This window comes from Leguminivora glycinivorella, chromosome 6 (assembly GCF_023078275.1).
Source record: "Leguminivora glycinivorella isolate SPB_JAAS2020 chromosome 6, LegGlyc_1.1, whole genome shotgun sequence".
NCBI classification, from domain to species: domain Eukaryota; kingdom Metazoa; phylum Arthropoda; class Insecta; order Lepidoptera; family Tortricidae; genus Leguminivora; species Leguminivora glycinivorella.
In genome coordinates, this window is record NC_062976.1 from 5,053,780 (window position 1) to 5,073,365 (window position 19,586).

Consider the following 19,586-nt stretch of genomic DNA (forward strand, 5'->3'; position numbering starts at 1 on the left):
ACATATGTAACTCCGTATAGACGGATAAAGTCTAAGAAAAAAACGTACCTCAAAACCATAATGAAAACCCTAAAAAGGCACGGTGGCCAAGATGGCGTTACACCTTTGGGGAACGCTCGGCTAGACGGCGCTAGTAAAAATATTTGACATTTTAACACATATTAAGCTAAGAATATGGGCCAAACTGTCAAAACTGAGGTTCAAAAGTTTTAAGCCTGTGTCGTGAGACGGCAGTCTATGCACTGTGATTACACATTTTACTTTGACAGTATAACTCTCTATAATACTCAATCCTCTTTGATGGTACGAACTCGTCATCGTCAACCAATCGCGTTGCAGCGTTCCATCAAAGCGCATCAAACAAGAATGTTCCGTTGAAATACTTGAAATCTTTCAAAGGTTTTCTACCCGCAGAACCCTAAAAGTGCGATCATTAAGCGGAGTTAACGAGAGGCAGTAATCCGAAGGTATTTGAGGAAAAAGTATATTTAGGCTTTACTAATGAGGCCTACACTTTACGTCCACTCTGGACCCTCGAGGTATTTTTATAGGATATTTAGCGCGCCTTAAGGCTCTAATGTGGAATTTTATTTCCTTGGTCTTATGTGTGTGAAAATACTTTCCTGTAAGGTGGACAAGTTTCATTAATACCTACCTAAAGTTAACTTTTCAATTTGTGCATAAAGCTGTATCTAGTCAGTTAGGATCTCTTATAGTTTTGCTATGTATCTATGTCTGTATGTTCGTTCACAGCTTTTCACCGTACTTGGTTGGTGTTATAAAGCCTAATAAAGCAAATATGATGTAAATAAGTTCAGGATTTCTAGAGCTAGAAGAATAACTAGTCGAAATAAAACAAAACAGTTAAAACCAGTCTTTGAATAATTTAATAATTTACCTCAAATAATTTAACAATTCAACATAATACATACAATCAGTTGCTTTTCACCATCTTATTGTGAACTTTCGTCCACACAAAGTCATTCAGCTTTTCTCCTAGCACATAAAATCCAAGCGCTGTACTTGTACTGGCCAGCTGCAGACCTACCCTAGCCGGCCAGTTCAGCACACTATAAATAGGGTACACCCACACCCCAGTCTGATAGTAAATGCAATGGAACCAGATGGTGTACATCAAATTGAAAAGAATGACGATCGAGTAGCCGACCGCTCTGGAAGGGTATCTCCTATAAGTGATAACTAGTTCTAAAGCGATGAAGAGGAGGATGAAAGTGTGCATGGTGTGGTTGACCCATGAGGGGACGAGTTTGGCGAGCCAGTCGGGGAAGATGAGGTCTTTGTCGACGGCGTAGATGCCCCAGAAGGCCGAGGTGACGTAGAGGGCGACGGGGAAGGCGAGGACGAACAGCGTGTCCTTGATGGTGCGGAGCAGGGAGGCGTGCTTGGACTGGTCCGCGTTGGTGCCGATGTAGTCGTTCAGAACGGACAGGGTGAAGTAGATTGTTTGCAGCACCTGGAACAAAGATTGTATGATATGCTTGGTTATAACTCAATAAGGAAGATACTATATCGCACCTACTATACTATATGTCACAGTTTCGTTTTCTGTCAACCCCTTATTTGCCAAAAGTGGCACTGAAACTTGAGTAGTTTCATGTGCTCTGCCTACCCCTCCATGGGATACAGGCGTGATTGTTTGTATGTATGTATATCGCACCTGGTCACCGCGATACCACAAAGCAACCTTTGTCAGCCATACGCCAAACGAAAGGTATAAAAGTCTTGTAAAGCTCTATGAATTTGCATGTCGATATAGCACGTGCGCGGGCGAAAGTCCTTTTACATCCTTTGATTAAAGTATTTAATCAAAGTTTACATCTGTGTTTATTAGGGGAGGAAGAAAATTAAACAAACAATGACACCTTTGACGAATACGATACGGTAGATGTTAAAAGGTACACACTGATACGCTAGAAGGGTCTGGGAAGTTGCGGGGCGTCCGGACACTTCAGTTCTCCATAATACTCTTTTTCCCTCAGAGAAAGTTTATCGGCAACCTTGAAGACTTCGCCACAGAATTTATAATAGTACAACTAGCGCCAAGTAAATACACAGCCCTATGGGTCCAAAACATTACTTATAGTTCTACAATTTTTCGACATCCAGATAGGTTAGGTAACAAATAAACTTCAGTTTTATTTATTTATTTATAGGTATATACGTAGAAAGCCTCACGTGATCATCGATAATGGAAAACGAAGTATCTGATGCCTCGACCCGGACCCGGACCGTTATTACGTTATCTCATTATGCAACTTTAGTGTTCATTATTCCTAGATAAATAGGTACCTGCAATACATTATGATATATAACATCATAGGTCTAGAGGTCTAAAGATATTGTGTGCTGTCAATTATGTTCGGACAATCAGCGGCATAAATAAGTGATGATTTCTGTACCATATTTATGCCGGTGACTGTACAGGGTCATTTTTTAAGTACTAACCAAACTTTGCATGATGACCTTTAAGGGCATCATTAATGAACGACTTTTATTGGATATGGGACCAATAATACTGGAATCACAAAAAAAAATTGACTGTTTCATTTTAATAATAATGTCCGAATTAGAATATGTAAATAAGGACCGTACCTACTACTATTACCACTACACTATTAAAATGTTAACTACCAAAGATACTCAAGATAAATCTTAACATTCTTAATCAATTATTTTGAACTAGCTTTTGCCCGCGGCTTCGCTCACGTTAGAAAGACACAAAAAGTAGCCTATGTTACTATCCATCCCTTGAACTATCTCCCCTTAAAAGATCACGTCGATTCGTCGCTCCGTTTTGCCGTGAAAGACGGACAAACAAACAGACACACACACTTTCCCATTTTTATAATATTAGTATGAATATCCAGCTATGATTATTGTTAACAATAAAACTTACCAAACACCAAAACGTGAGGAAAGTAACTCTCCCCTTCAAAGCATACTGCGCATACTCCTTATTCGGAAACGGCACATTTATGAAGTTCTGGTCATACCAGGCCGTATACCAGAACAGCGACGCAGCAGACACATGGAAAATACGGAGCAACATGTTGGCAACAAACTGGGGACAAGTATATGTAACGGGATGGCCGAGTGTTCAATTACTTATACCACGTGTGTACAGGTCTTTTATTTCGCCCAACAATTTAGTTACCGCGTACGTCCTGGCCGTTACAGTACCGAGTTGAACCGATGTGACCGACTGACGGGAGACGAATGAGTATATATTTGTGGAGTTATCTGATGCCTGTGATTGTTATTATGGAGATAACCGGTGTCTGGTCGGGTCGATATGATAGCTTTAAGTTCATTGGCGTACCACGTGTTTGACCGACTGAGGTAAAGAGGGTATTGCTTTTGCGTTTATTTACTTATTTCCATTCTTCTTTTTTCAGGTGAAGATTAAATTTTTGAGAAGTCGACCTGGGGTCGAACTTCAATTGGGTGATGGGCTAGCAATCGTCACTGCAATATCAAGATTTCGCCCCCTTACGAAAAACAACACATTACGAAATTTCACTTGACCCGCGCGGAGTGACTCCACGACGAACCGTTATAAAAAGGCACGTATTTAACCGGGCGACTAAATAACCATAGAAATGGGTATCAAAAGTAATAGTTTGGCGACTAAAATGGGGCCTCAAAATATTTCAATATGAGGTAGCATTTTAATGTCATTACGGCTACGGTTTATTCAGACGCGAGTACCAACTATTTTTTTGGCAACTGAATTATTATATTGGAAACAATTTAAGAGATACAGTTTAATAGGAAAACGGCTGTCTATTAATATAAAATACACAGTTCTTTTAAAATATTTATATAGCAAATTAACATAAAAAGTACATTTAAAATTTATACATCAGCACTCATCACCTGAGCTGTCATTTTAATAAAAAAAAGGATTCTTATAAAATATAACGGTCGACAAAATATTATACTTATGGGTAAGAAATTAGGTGTTTGGGGGTGCTGGCAACTTCGTCTATACAATTAAATTTAACTTTTCATGATGTTTACTCTATCCAATCTAAGGCTGGCCTTACGCAGTCTTAACATCACTCCGAAAGATTTTTTTTTTGGCAGGAAAACCTTACTCAGAATATTGCTTTGGCATAAATCGTTCCGCAGATTTTATAATATCGAAAATTAAGAGTACTTCTGTAGATTTTTGTTTGCATAATATTTAGGCGTAAAAAGTTGTCCATCTTCTTTCTATTTCTGTTTTGATAGCGAGTCATGTGTGTTGGGGATGCATGCCTCTGGGACTGTATTTCATTTCCTTTTCGCTATCGTTGTTTTGTTCATACAAAGTATTACCTAAGAATTATGCCATACTTAGCAAATTTGGTAGGACTTATATTTTACTAAAAAAATAACCTAACCCTAACTTGTACTATTATATATTCTGTGCCCTAACCCACTTTTTGCTAGCAGAAAATAATTCTGCTCTTGTAATATTATACTATACGATTATCATGGCAATTTTTTTTGAATACCACGTCGGTGGCAAACAAGCATACGACCGGCCATGGAAAGCGGTCACCGTAACCTATGGACGACTGCAACTCAAGGGGTGTCACATGCGCGTTACCGACCCATTAGAAGCTTATACACTCCTTTTTGCTGTGTAATTATTATAAAATGATTTGGTACGCATTCCCTCGCTTGCAACTCGCTCGAAAATAGATGTGAGATATTTAAATACTACCCGTGGTTTATGGGGTCTCAAATACGATGTTTGAATAGAATAAACATTTATTCGTGAACACAGGCAAGACAAAATACACATATTAACAACAAGACAGAAAGGAATGAAGTGCCACGAATTGGCCTCACCTCAGCGTGTTGCTGGTGACTTCCAGCGCTGATCTTCCGGATGAGACCATCGTTTCCATAAAGAAACGATTTTATATGTGTTTTAAAAAAACCTACTTCCCAATATTTTTTTTAGTTGCCTCCGCAATTTAAATACTACTTTAAACGATGAGCTAAGTATAATTATTTAGGTGCTAACATCTATATGACTACAAATATTAAAAATATTACGCTTTACAATACTAGGTGCCAATTATTATTTTAGTCGCCAAAGTATTGTTTAATGTTCCTCGGCAATATTTTTGTCGCTTGAAATTTGCTGACGTTTTTTCAATAATAATGATGCTTAATATTTGAGGCTCATATATTTTTTTTGTCGCCACAATATTAAAACACAGCCAAATTATATTATTGTATGCCCGACATAACTTCCCGTTTAATATTTTAGTTACCCGGTTAATTAAGGTGACGGACCCAATCATGGACAGTTTAAGAAAAAAATTCGCCTGTTTTTGATATTTCACTGATAAATGTAAAAATTATACCACCGCGTGTAAAATTTTGAATGTCCTATCCTTCTTCTACATTTCAAGCGTATTGCAGAATAGATACTCCTATTGGTTTCTTCATAGTTAACAAATTAAAACTAGGTATTTTTTCTCCAATTATGGACGGCAGTTCTCCAGTAATGGATCCCCCATTATGGACAGTGAAATAAGTTTAAAATTTTACTTTTAAAGCCAACTGATACGCAATGAGTCAATTTTATACACCATAAATACAATTAGTTTGGGTTATTTTAACATAGGATTGTTTCTTGTAAATTTTGGTTTTGTAAATTGTTTCTTGTCCATCATAGGAGGTAGGCAGTTTTTCGGGTCCAGTAATGGATACTCGCAAAATAACGTCATTTCTTTATATCTTTGAAGCAACAAACTAGTATGTTTTATACGTTATCTCATGATTAATGCAGTAAGTAAAACGCATTCAAGATTACACCGTGCGTTATTTTTTTATTATTTTATACATGAACTCATCTCTCTTAGCAACATTACTAAGAATTCGTCTTGATATTTTTTTCAGTAAACTGGTGAATTTTATCTTGTCTCCAAATCCTTCAGAAATAACCGAATTAATTGAAACTTCAAAATTAAACAGCTCTACAACTCTAGTTTATGGTACATAGCCGTCAGTTTTTAGAAACTTATTTTAGATACTTATTTTTAAGGATTTGTGTTTTTTTGTCCATAATGGCATCACCGTCCATTATGGGGTATTTTACCTTATATGCCTTATACACCTGTGTGGTGTCGGGTTAAGAATTTCACCGCCCCTTTTCTTCCCGTGGGTGTCGTAGAAGGCGACTATGGGATATGGGTTAAATTGTGGCGTAGGCGAGAGGCTGGCAACCTGTCACTGCAATGTCACAGTTTCGTTTTCTTTCAACCCCTTATTTGCCAAGAGTGGCACTGAAGCTTTAGTAGTTTCATGTGTTCTGCCTACCCCTTTATGGGATACAGGCGTGATTGTATGTATGTATGTATGTATGTATGTATGCCTTATAAAAATAAATTAAGTGTGTATTATAATACAGCATGAAGATAGACCTTATTTGATAATAGTGTTCAGTTTTGACGGCACTTTTCTCAACTCCGGGTCACATTATCAATACGACCAGGGTCTCTGATATCGCCTCTTATTACTCACATTTTCTGGACATTTCCATATCCGTGTGGCACGGATACTGCAACGATAATATAAGATATTTTTAATTGATTTGCATGTACCTAATTAAGACTTTTGATACACTGATCAGTGGTCAGGTAACAAAACAAGTCAGTACTTAAAGAATAATAAACTTTGTGACGTTAATTCTACGGTTTGTTATGGTTCTGAACTTGTAGTTGTAATTACTAATTAGTGAGAATTTGTAGTCACCTGACGAAATACTCGTACAAATTAACTTCAATGGTGAACTGATATAAGATATCTCACTGGGATTTGTGGATTTTGCACCCGGTACTGCTCGCGAAAGTGTATTCTAATTCTAAGTAATACTTAGTTTATATTTTATTCAGTTTTCTATGTTGTATGAAATTACTTTAGGTAGGTACAGTCACCGGCATAAATAAGTGACGATTTCTGTACCTTGTCGTTTTAAATCGTTTGACAATTTCGTATGACATTTCAAGCCAGATGTTAATGTGACAAGGTATAGAAGTTATCACATATTTATGCCGGTGACTGTACACTCTTGTGGATGAAATGCAATCTTAGTCGTGATTTTTGAAGTATCAAGATCAAGAGAGCTTTTACCAGTTGGTGTGGTGAAAAATATATTGCTGAGAATGCTGAGTCTTAAATGTTACGTATAGGCAAAGACATATGTAACTCCGTATAAGCACAGAATATATAATAGTACAAGGTATAAGACAGATAAAGTCTAAGAAAAAAACCTACCTCAAAACCATAATGAAAAAGGTACGATGGCCAAGATGGCGTTACACCTTTGGGTAGCGCTCGGCTAGATGGCGCTAATAAAAATATTTGATATTTTAACACATATCAAGCTAAGAATATGGGCCAAATTGTCAAAACTCAGGTTCAAAAGTTTTAAGCCTGTGTCGAGAGATGGCAGTCTATTATGCACTGTGATTACACATTTTACTTTGACAGTAACTCTCTATAATACTCAATCCTCTTTGGTATAGGTAACTAATAGTGTTATTTGGATTGGTAGTTGACTGAAAATTCATAAATCAATAGATTAAGAACCGCCTATATCTCAGATCTTCGGCTTAACCAACCGTAAATATCAAAATACCTCTCTTATAAGTTCGATAACTCTTAGGTATATTACCTCGGTTACCGTCAATATTGGCTCAGCTAAGCTGCCTTCGCTTATTGCCAATAACGTCTAGGAATTAATAGAAAACTTAATACTTTAGACATTGTCACCGTTTGAGTTTCATAGATACTTGGGTGACCATGCTTTTTGAATGGACGAGACTTTTTGGATATTGCTGTTAGCTTTTTCTAGCGGATTCGTCTTATCGTACTTTAGAGGCCAATTCTAATATGAATATATTATGTAGGTACATTATAAAAACTGTTTAAAAATAAAAGTTATAAGGTGTGTTTTGGTTATTTGGATTGTTATAGGTAATTACGAAAATCAGGTGGTTGTCATCCAAAATTTTAATATAATAAGAGTAGGTACCTACCTGTTTATCTCTATTTCCCAGCACATATAAATCAAGGGTGAACATGCTCCTTCTGGGCGAGCTCACTCCTTCGTAAGCCACGTCTTCGCCTCGGCTAGTCTGTGGCCATGACCAAGCCCATTTACAATCTAAAAAAAAGTTTGATATCGGAATCACTTGAATTATTAAAGTAAGAATAACATAATTATACTTATTACTGTTATGTTCAATAAACCTATTACTATAGTGTCTTTTCCGCATGAAATACGAACCCAAGAGGCAGAGGTCAGTAATCTTAGGTGTAATTAACATAAAACAATAGCATCGCCAGGGTTTACGAAATCAAGGTTGTGTGGCGGGCACATGGCACATATAAACGACTACGAGTAGACTGTATTGTACTGTAATTGCTTTGCAGGAAGCTATCTAATTAATTAGGATATGCTATGCCTATGTCGTGTAAGATAATATAATGTAAACATAATAGCATGTAAATAAAGAGTTATAAATGAAAAAAAAACATAATAACTACATTAAGTTGATAAAACAGATGTGTTATCCACGTCAACAATGTGTTAGATTGATTTTGTTATAGATGTAGACGGTGAACCAAATCTTGGCACTAAAAAGGCGGGAAATTAAAAAAATGTAGGGCTCTCCGGCCAATCGTCTTCATAAAGAGCGTACCTTCCTAAACCGTGACATTGGCTTAATTCAACGTCTTTTTTTAATGCCATAGTTTGGTTGATTTGAGGATACAGCGGCAGCGAGACCTAGACATATTCCTTAAAAATATTTAAAACGCGACTAACGCGACCTATGAAAATGCCGTATAATTGTACCTATATCTAACATTGATCATCCTCCTTGCGGAGCCTGGAGTCCGCTTTGACAACTAATGCCAAGATTTGGCGTAGTCACTAGTTTTACGAAAGCGACTGCCATCTGACCTTCCAACCCGAAGGGTAACTAAGGCCTTATTGGAATTAGTCCGGTTTCCTAACGATGTTTTCCTTCACCGAAAAGCGACTGACAAATATCAAATGACATTTCGCACATAAGTTTCGAAAAACTCATTGATACGAGCCGGGGTTCGAACCCGCGACCTCCGTATCGTAAGTCGCACGCTCTTACCGCTAGGCCACCAGCGCTTCCTCTAACATTAATACCTGATTAATACCTATGTTTATAGGGACATACGCATACATCCTTATTATATCGGTAGTATAAAATCCCTTGACTTATTTTAATTCCTTATTTATTGTAATTTTTTTTGTATTTTGACGTGTTGGTTTTCACATTAATTTTTTTTTAATTGAATTGAATTAAATTTACTTTCCACCAGGGATGTGCTTATACTTATTTCAACCCGTTTCCTATACATACCGTGGTATACTAATGAACATGGTTGGTGGACATCAAACCAAACACATTTTTTTTGTAATGGGCTTACTCTTGACATTTAAGTAGCCCATCTCTGATACTCGTAGAGAGGCGCGTGTTGCCAGTCCCGTTAGTATTTATTTATTTATTTAAACTTTATTGCACAAATTAGCAATAAAAAGTACAAATGGCGGACTTAACGCGTTAAGGCATTCTCTACCCGTCAACGATTGGGCAAAACAGAGATAGTTAAGTTTGGTGCACAAGATTATAAAGCCAGTATGAGATTGCAATAATTAAATACAAGTCGATACTAATAGTTTTTGTTAATACGGTCACCCTACACCATACTAAAGAAGTCAGCGCTCGTCTCAGGCCTTATGATCACTAGATAATGTGGCAAGTCTTATATTGTATCACATTATGGGCTATAAGACTTGTCCTATTAGTGTTCGTTAATATAGTCACCCTACACTCCGTGGCTCGGCGGTCCACGTTCGGCTCAGCCCGTGTGGTCACAAGATAATGCGGTAATCCTTATTGGATGCTGTTTAGAACATTATAGGCGTCCGATATCTACTCACAATATTCACAATTGCGAAAAATATAATAATATCGAGCAACTCTTACTAGGGTCTTTTTAGGGTCCAAGCACGAAATCACGAATATTCGCCGGATATTCGGTAAGTATTGATATTTATTATTCGGTCAAAACCGAATATATAAATATCGGATGTAGGACCGATATCCTATACATTACGGACGCCATCTTTGATTTTTCCCTTTGAAATCCTTCCGACATCCGATATCGGATAATAAAATTTTATTTTAATAACCGTCAACCCTATGCTTGTTTGCCTCCAATCCCATTAAAAAAAACCCTAATGTCCTGTCGCTCTGTCTAGTGCCGATAACGGACTAATGTCCACAGAGCCCCATTTGAATAGGATCATCCACTTTGCGGCATACATATTCATACTCAATTTACATAGCTAGTAACTGGAGTACCTAAAAATTGAATACATTACCAGATATTACTCCGATGTACGTGCCTGTTATAATTAGGTAATTTATAAATGTTCCCCTCACTAGCTCAGAAACCTGTTTTATCCTTTAATGTCTGCGATTAAAAACACATTTTATCCACTAGTGGATTAATTAGACCTTGAATATAGTCAAATTTTCTGCTTCAAAATTGATAAAAGTGGGTGAATCTAGTGATGAAGATACCACCTGTGGAACTACTGGAAGCAGTGATAAACGCGTTTTTTGCTTTGCACTTTCCTCGCTATAGTAGCAGGGGCGGCTCACTCCGCGATCCTTTCGCCGCGCTATAAGTACATGCCGGCGGCCGCGAGTTCGCGGCCCATTCAGTGGCGATAGTGAGGGGAAAAGTTTTGTGTTACACTCGGGTGCAAATGTATTACTTCTCGTGTATTGAAAACTCGCCAAGTTCAGGATTATATTCTCGAACCACTCGCTTCGCTCGTGGTTCTACTGTAGAATCCTTTCACTTGCACGTTTTTCAATTCCACACTCAACGTTAAAATACGACTTTGCACCCTTGTATAACAAATAGGTAACTATTTATAATACATACCTACAGGTAGTTTAGCACAACTTGCGTTCTCGAGTTGTGGAGTGTTTTTTCAAAAGGGCTTATTTCCACTTTGTACTTTTTTTGGGAAATCGAGAAAAACATAATTCAACGGTATTGATTTTGAAATTAATATTTAATTTGCAAAATTGTAATATTGTAAGTTGACGTTAATGCTATGATTACACCAAACGTAACATGTGTACCTAAATAAATATGTAAATACCATATCTTTTTGAGAATTAAGCACTTTTGATGCGAACTTTTGGGAAATAAGCCCTTGTAGCGTAAATGTTATTATTTTAAAAAAGTTTTATTTTATTTTTGGATTTTGTATTAAGTTAGTTGATATCAATGTTGTTGTACTACATACATTGGTTTAACCACATAAATAATCATTACACATTTTTCAAAATGTGTTCTAAACTTTGATGTTACCCTTTTTTTTAAAGATCAAGGCGAGACTTTTTGAGCTTTAATCTCAAAACAACACGTAATTTTCTATACTAAAAAGAACTGCATTCATAGTTAAAAAAAAAGAAAAAATGGAAATAAGCCCTTTTGAAAAGACACTCCTTAGTTGTGCTTGTTGTGCCTAGCCTCAAATTGAGAAAATGTCTGATAATACTTCCATTTCCGTTCCATTTAAATAACTCGCAGTTGCAAAGACCTAGAGACCGTCTCTCTCAAAGATAATCCCCTGGGCTTACCAAAATAAAACATCAACAAGTAATCGACCGTCGACTTAAATCAGTTAAACACAGTACCCAATACATGTTTTTATCACTGACACGTGTACTTGATTTGGGTTCGGAAATACTCCCAGATTTCCCAAGGGCGAACTCGTAGCACTGGATATAATATTTTGTTTACAACCTTTTAGAATTATTAGATAACCGGGATATATTTTCCGCTGTTCGACACGAGTGTCTGATTGGGTAACTTTGACCTTTCAATGAAATCTCGTTTTATACGCCTGAGGAAAATTAATAGCAATGTTTTTAATGTAATATTATCTAATAAGGCGCAATATAACGTAGAATAACATTTGCCCGTGACTTTGAATACGTGGAATAAGTAATTTGGATAGTGCCCGATGCAAATAATAATGCCGATAACATTTTTTTTTCCATATTGCTAATATTAATGTACCTAAGGCCGTTTTCACATTATCCGATCGGAAGGAAGAAAAAATCCAAGATGGTGCCTGTAATGTATGGGATATCGGTCCGACATCCGATATCGGATCGAATAAGATAATGTGAAAACGCACTAACAGGCACTGTCTCAATTACCTCGCATCACAGAATATATAATAGTACAAGTACAGAAGGCCCACTGCTTTGATGTTCACGAAAAGTTCTTACAAAGAAACGAGCCGCACGTGCGCGGCGTCCGGTGATAGGGTTACCAATGGATCCAAACGAATTAATACTCACATAAAATGTTATACTATTATATTCAAGTCTTGGGTATTTTCTAGTTATATAATTATACTGTCTTTATATATTTTTGTTCAAGTTCCAACATCACAAGCCTTATTGAACTTTTCCGTGGGAAGTAGATCTGTGTAAGAATGTCTTATGGTTTGGTATGGTCATGGTCTATCTTATTTAATATATGTCTATTTAAGTAAGTATTATTAGCCATTCCACACGCGGACATCGCTTAAAAAACCTGACGACGTAAAGTAACAATAGAAAGTGCGAACGTGCATTCCGTGAGAACGCGCGCCACCCCTGAGTAGACCGCGAACTCGCGGCCGCCAGGATGTACTTGTAGCGCGGCGATAGAATCACGGAGTGAGCCGCCCCTGGTTATATTCAATAAGCAAATATAGTATTCAAGTCAGATTACTGTAATTACAGACCCCCCACACTCATGCATATTCAAAGTGCGAGTCACTTTGTTATTACTTTGTCCTCGAGACAGCAAAGAAAATATAATTCGGGTCAAATTTTCATGCGTCGCGTGTTGCCAAAATAAGGTTTACCCGGGTAATTTGTTATGCGAGTAAAAATAGGTAATTTAATTATATTTATCCCAATTAAGCATAAAGTTAACCATTTTAAGACGAAAGAAAACCGACCTAAACCAAACCGATTCGTTGTATGAAACTCGCGTAGTCCGACATTATTGGAAGATTATTAGTATTATTACACATTTTTTTTTGTTAGTGTAAAAATTTGAAGCGAAAATAGTTATTTTCACCTTCACCACACCAACTGGTAAAGGCTTATTTTGCTATTCGAAAACAGATAGCAAAATTGCATTTTATCCACAAGAGAGCAAAGTAATTTCATACAAATTTTAACTTGATGTCTTGAGCTGGCTGGTATAGTTTACGTGTAAATGATGATTTTGAATCATAAATATTGATTAGATTGATAGATTTGATACAGTTTGATGTTTTAAAGTCAGTATTTTGTACGTGTTGGTGTGGTGAAAAAATTTGTGTTTCACTCGGTGGCAAAGTTTGTTTAACCTTCGTGCCGTGCCTTGAAACCCTCGCAACGCTCAAGATTCCACTTTTTGGAGTCTTTCGCATGCTCGGGTATCAATATTGGCACGTGCGGTTAAACAACAACTTTGCCCCCTTGTAAAACAATAGTTATTTGTTATACAAGGGGGCAAAGTTGTATTTTAACGCCGAGTGTGGAATTGAAAAACGAGCAAGTGAAAGGATTCTATAGTTGAACCACGAGCGAAGCGAGTGGTTCGAGAATAGAATCCTGAACTTGCGAGTTTTTTAACACACGAGAAGTAAAATACATTTGCACCCGAGTGTAACACAAAACTTTTCCCCTCACTATAGCGAGGAACCCACAACGCAAAAAAATGCGTTTATCACTGCTTCAAGTAGTTCCACAGGTGGTAAATCATCTTAATTACTAGATTCACCTACTTTTATCAATTTTAAAGCAGTTAATTTTACTTTATTAAAGGTCAAATTACTTTACCCTCTAGTGGATAAAATGCGTTTTTACCCGCTGGTATTAAAGGACAAAACACGTGTTTCCGAGCTAGTGAGGGGTAACGAATTTATAACCGCGGTAACAAGCGCGAGCGAGATGTAATATAAAGTAGATATGTCAGTGCAATACTCATGGGAGCCGTACCTAGTAATAGTATACGACGCCGTATGGTATCACCGTGCACAGCACAGCGGATACACGTGTCATCTCGCTCGAATCTAGAGCAGAGCCCAACTGGGGAAGTACCTCCGCCTTACAGAAGACCGCTGAGGCTGCCAGAGCTCAACGAGGGTGCGGTGTGCATTTATTTCGCTTATACCTACATTTACGTTAGCATAAAGCATAAAAAGGAAAAGTAACCGTTTTAATCCACCAAAATTACCGTTTTCACTTAATATACCTTTCGCAGGTGATATGGAATAAATCAAGTTATTTATAATATTAAATATACCAATAAAATTCCTGAGGAGCGTGCCTCCCTCAAACATGAATAAAACATCTGCCTTACATAATGGTTCTCCCAAAATATGTTATTGCTAACCATTGAAATATGAACTCTATACGTTTGCCGAATATGATTTAGATTTATATGCAGAATGATTAGCTATAGAAAATGTAGTTGTGTTGTTTTCAGTTATAAGAGCGATTAGTTTACTAAGTCTAAAATTTAGACTTAGTAAACTCGCTCTTATAACTGAAAACAACACAACTACCCCGTCGTTTTTGCGTCGGGGGTTAATTAGGAAAAATAAGCACTTTGCAATAGATACTTTTAGTTACAAAAGAAAATTAAATCAAATTTTAACAAAGATAATAATTAAAATTTTATTTTAGTAATGTGCCGCTGATATGAGTTTAGAGTCTAAATACACTGAGGTTCCTTTTTTTTATGTAACATAGAAACAATGCTGGTATAATTGTCATTTTAGTTCTGAATCCGTCTTAATAGCGCAAAATCACTGGCAATTCTACATATCACCGGCACATTACTGAAATAAAATTTTAATTATTATCTTTTTAAAATTTGATTAAAATTTATATTGCAAAAGTATCTATTGCAAAGTGTTTATTTTTCCTAATTAACCCCCGACGCCGACGACGGGGACGAGGTGTTATAAGTTTGACGTGTCTGTCTGTCTGTCTGCCTGTCTTTGTGTGTGTCTGTCTGCGGCATCATAGCTCCCAAACGGATGAACCAATTTACCACTACCACTAATTTTGTGGTTAGGTAATACAATTCCATGAGAACGTCCCTTACAAAATGCGATTGTTTTCATACGTTTGAAAGAAAGCGTTTGTGACTGACAATATTTTATGACTTGGTCAACAAATTGGCAGTATTTCCTAGAGCTTTACGGATTTAATTGAAGAAAGATGTCATACAAGGCAAAAGCATTTCCTAAGCTTATTCTTGTGGAATGCACCTAATAAGGATCAAGAGATTTTCACATAAACAAAAATTATAGAAAATAACTATATTTTTATATAATAACTTCAGATTCAAAACCTTTTGTACCAAAATGATTAAAATCATCATCATCCTGAGATACATGCTTTCGCCTCCTCCGCTCTCGTTTCTTCCCCATCCATTTTGTAGTTTCCAAATCCATAGCTACCGCACACTTTTCATATACTTCATACAAATTTTTCAAAAACCTTAACACACCAGCACCCTTTATGTATTGCTGTAGATATAGATACGGCTCCATTTGATGCTCCAATGCCAAAGCTATATTATAAACAAAGGTGCCATTGAAACTTTTCCAATATTTAGTAGCTTCATACGGATTGTAGCATAAATTATTCAATGAATTAAGCTGCAGTAAGCAACATTGAAACCTTGCAAAAGAATGCATTTTCTTCGCATCATAACTCTTTGGCTTCTTATTTATGCTAGCGTCTATTTCAAAGTGCTTGAGCAGAACACTGGCAGCCAATAAACAGTCTTCATATTGGACCTTGTTCCTGTTCAAAAAAATCTCATCAGTGTTACTTGTAACAGGCAACCTTTTAAGTTCTTCTATTTTCTTCGAGTACTTGTTGTTAAAATGATTGTGTCCACGGAATGTCCCTGTTTTCTCATCAATTACCTCCAATGTTACGTAACATGTTAATAAACTTAGGACATGTGCCAATGGAGGCTTAGTTTGAAGCACCCACCACAATATTGCTATCATGTATATCCTAAAATTAGACGGCAAATCTTCTAACACTGTCAAGTCTAGTTTAGGCATTTTTTCTTTAATAAAATGTACAAAACATTGTTTCAACTGCTCTTCTGTTAGTTCATAAAATGGTGAATCAAAGAGCCTGCATATTGAATATTCCTTGTTTACAAATATTCTCTTGTAGTTCAGGCCATCTCTACTAACATATATGCAATAATCTTCAGAAAAGTCTGTTAACAAATCAAAAGCATATCTCATAATCGGTAAAGTGCATATGAAGGAGTCTTCATCAGTGTAGTCCTCTGCTTGAGGGGCGCAAAAGTGGAGATGGTGGACGTACAAGTTTAGATATGGCTGTGGAATAAAATTAGTTCTTAATCTCTCTGCATACCATTCTGGAACACCGAGAACAAGTTGTTCATCTTGAATACTCTCTCCTGATGAGGATTTGTCATCATCATCATTACTGTCATCATCTGATAACTCCTTCTCTTGTTCTTCTTCTTGTTCTGACTCATTCTCATCAGATTCCGGCATATTCAGCTCAACAGTTGACTCAGTATCGTCACTATGCCCAATGTTGAAATATTTTAACGAATTGCAAGTTTTGCTATTATATCCTTCAATACTTCTTTTGATAATGTAAAAAACTCTATCTTTCTGATTCTTCTTCATTCTACCAATAATTTTAGCAATAGCTGATTCCAAAGTCTCATTTTGCAGCCATTTGAATAAGCCGTGAATGCATCTTTGTTGGTCATTCTTTTTCTTTTTGCTCTTTGGCAGTTTGAGTTGAGAGAAGAATTTGTTAAAAACTCTTTTCTGAACATAGTCATTACCCAGCAGAGTTGCCAATAGAGGAAGGAGTTCATCTTCTAGCCCACCAAAATGCTTCAGCATGTATTCAACTTTATACATTTTACACTCCAAAGCATTTATTTTTTCCCCATTTTCTTTTGTCCCAATTGGTGTTGGTTTCAACTCGATAGTATTAAAAGGTATGTACAGAACATTGTAGATGAAGAAATCTGAGTCATAACTCAACACTGGGCAGTCCAAATGCCTAGCCATAGCAGCTATTTCATCATCAGCTTCAAATTCACAGACAGTGTATGCTATGCCCATTTCAACGAGAACATCCCTGAAAGTATCTCGTAGCAGAATTGGGAAAATTTGAAGGCTGCTCTGTGTTACAGGATCCAGTTCAGATGCTCCTCTAATCCTGGCTTTGAGGCGACTGTAAGCAGTTTTCAACTTGCGCCTCTCATACGCGCCATCGAAAATGACGTAAGGCGTGATGTTACATTTTCGAAGGTTCTTAAAGAAGGTTTTAACGTACGCTGCGAACTTGTCATAGTCTCCGCCAAACGCTGAGAAGCTGTTCAATAGCCGGTATAACTGAGCACACAAACTGTGTCCGTCTATCACAAGATTCGTATCGTGGAGGAGGTGGTCACGGAGAAACGCCTTTTGGTTATAATTTATATAAGTTGTTAAGCCTCTGACACCCATATTTACACACGAACATTAACAACATACTTAAAATACGTGACTTAAGGCTTAAGACAAAACTTTATAAGACGTAAACAAGCGTGAGTAACTTAGCAAAATAGGTTATCCTGACAATGACATTGACAGTAATGACAGTTGGTGACAGTTAGGTGGTGAGCCAAATTTACATGAAACGAAACGTTAACATAACACACGACCGCTCCGCTCCTAGTGAGTATTATATTTTTGGCTCCGCACCACGACCTAGAAATTTTTCACTTACAAGGGAGTACGTTAGTACGTCGACGACCTCAGTACGGCGGTCGTGTGTTATTTGCACTTTATAAAAGGTTAAACAGCGGAAAACTTGTCGACTACCATTTTTCACTTCTCATGTGCAAGCACAAAGTTCTAAGTAGATGGCAACACTCATCGACAAAACGTCAACGTTCCAAACGTCCCAAACGAAATGCAAACGCGCGCCAACGAGGAAGAAAAACGGTAACGTATTATTAGTTGTACTTATTTTGTTGAATGGATTTCGTATGTAATTAATAAAGTTGGCGAACAATATAAACTAAGTAATATACTATTTTATTTGAAAAATAGTTTACTGTATTAGTGTTTCATGTGTTCTAAACCATCGTCAAAGAGGAACACTCGGGGAGTATAACTTAAGAAATGTTTAAATCTTTAGTATGTAAATTCAATTGCTCCACGACTAACAAGAGTTGATGTTGATCTTGGAACCAGTTTAAGTTTTCTTATTTAAAAATTAAAGTATATAATGTAGAAGTGCCATGCGTTACAGATGTAATTAATAGAAATACAATATTTTAATTTTGGAAATGGGTGAATCAACTTTTGCATGCCTGTTATTGCCATGGTTACGGTCCCCTGAGCCACGCTGCTGCTGGTTTTATGCAAAATTGTGCTACTGAAATTAAGCAAGCATACGTTTAGTCCATGTTTGTAGGTGGCAAAAGAACTTGTCAATACCAGAAAAATGCATGTTTGCATAGTTTAAGTAGCATATTTTGCGTTACTCAGGGGACCGTAATAAGAGCAATAACAGACAAGAAAAAGTTTAACCCTGTCGCATGCACCTTTATAACAAAACTGACACAACTCAATAGTGTTTTTTTTTTCTTTGACTCAATTTGTTTAAGCATTAGGAGATTTCACTATAAAGCTGCGCTGTGTTGAGAGACAAAGTATTTATAAAAACATGGTGTATTTTTATTTGCAGATTCCCTTGCAGCTTCAAACCTGAAGAAGTAAAGTGAAGTAAAGACTATGGATGCTGCTCAAGTAAGCATATGGTTCAATTTAGATAACTTCTGAAGTTAAATAGATAAGTACAATACCTATCTTTATTCAGGGCAGTATTTTTACACATATTAACATTACATTAAATGGGCAAAAAATGCAGAAACCATATACTAAAGAGCTTATAACTGCCATATAAAAGAATATAATTAAGTTTTGTCATTTTTAAATATTACTAAACCAGAGTTTAAAACGTGACTCAGGTGACCATGGCAACATGGGACTAGAAAATTTCCAGATGAAATGACTAATATTTTATTACAAACTATGTATGTACCACTGACATCCAAAGATTTGTTAGAGGCTTAAATTTTAAAAGCCACACAGTAGGCTGCATGCTGTAATTGCTGTATAAGAAATCAGAAAATTTCACAATAACATTCATATTTCCATACATCATTCAAGTTTGCTCTTAGATGCAAGCTTTTTCATCTGCTCCAGCCTAAGAAACCTGGGGTCATATTTAGTTAGCAAATCTCTATTGTATAATGAGAAAATACATATCTTTTATGATCAAGCACAATTACATCAAAGTTAATTTACCATATACAACAAAAAAAAAACAGAAAACATCCACAACAACATTCAGTCAAACAACCGG

At 36.7% G+C, this 19,586-nt stretch overlaps 2 protein-coding genes across 2 annotated transcripts; both read right to left on the reverse strand.

Annotated features, from left to right (window-relative positions):
- Positions 1-864: 864 nt before the first annotated feature.
- Positions 865-3,228, reverse strand: LOC125227245 (androgen-induced gene 1 protein-like). Its single transcript, XM_048131507.1, has 2 exons — positions 2,918-3,228; positions 865-1,474 (listed from the first exon to the last, which is right to left on the reverse strand). The coding sequence occupies exons 1-2, from the start codon at positions 3,068-3,070 to the stop codon at positions 935-937; spliced, it is 693 nt and encodes a 230-aa protein (XP_047987464.1). The 5' UTR covers positions 3,071-3,228; the 3' UTR covers positions 865-934.
- A 12,229-nt stretch (positions 3,229-15,457) lies between these two features.
- On the reverse strand, positions 15,458-17,770 carry LOC125227147 (protein asteroid-like). Its single transcript, XM_048131371.1, has one exon. The coding sequence runs from the start codon at positions 17,675-17,677 to the stop codon at positions 15,479-15,481; it is 2,199 nt and encodes a 732-aa protein (XP_047987328.1). The 5' UTR covers positions 17,678-17,770; the 3' UTR covers positions 15,458-15,478.
- Between the last annotated feature and the right edge of the window lie 1,816 nt (positions 17,771-19,586).

Bases quoted from the DNA above. Each gene is read 5' to 3' on its own strand.
- LOC125227245 (XM_048131507.1), bottom strand. From the start codon at position 3,070: ATGTTGCTCCGTATTTTCCATGTGTCTGCTGCGTCGCTGTTCTGGTAT. The intron at 1,475-2,917 runs GTAAGTTTTATT...TCTTTGTTCCAG, and splicing joins TCCTCACGTTTTGGTGTTTG to GTGCTGCAAACAATCTACTT.
- LOC125227147 (XM_048131371.1), bottom strand. From the start codon at position 17,677: ATGGGTGTCAGAGGCTTAACAACTTATATAAATTATAACCAAAAGGCG.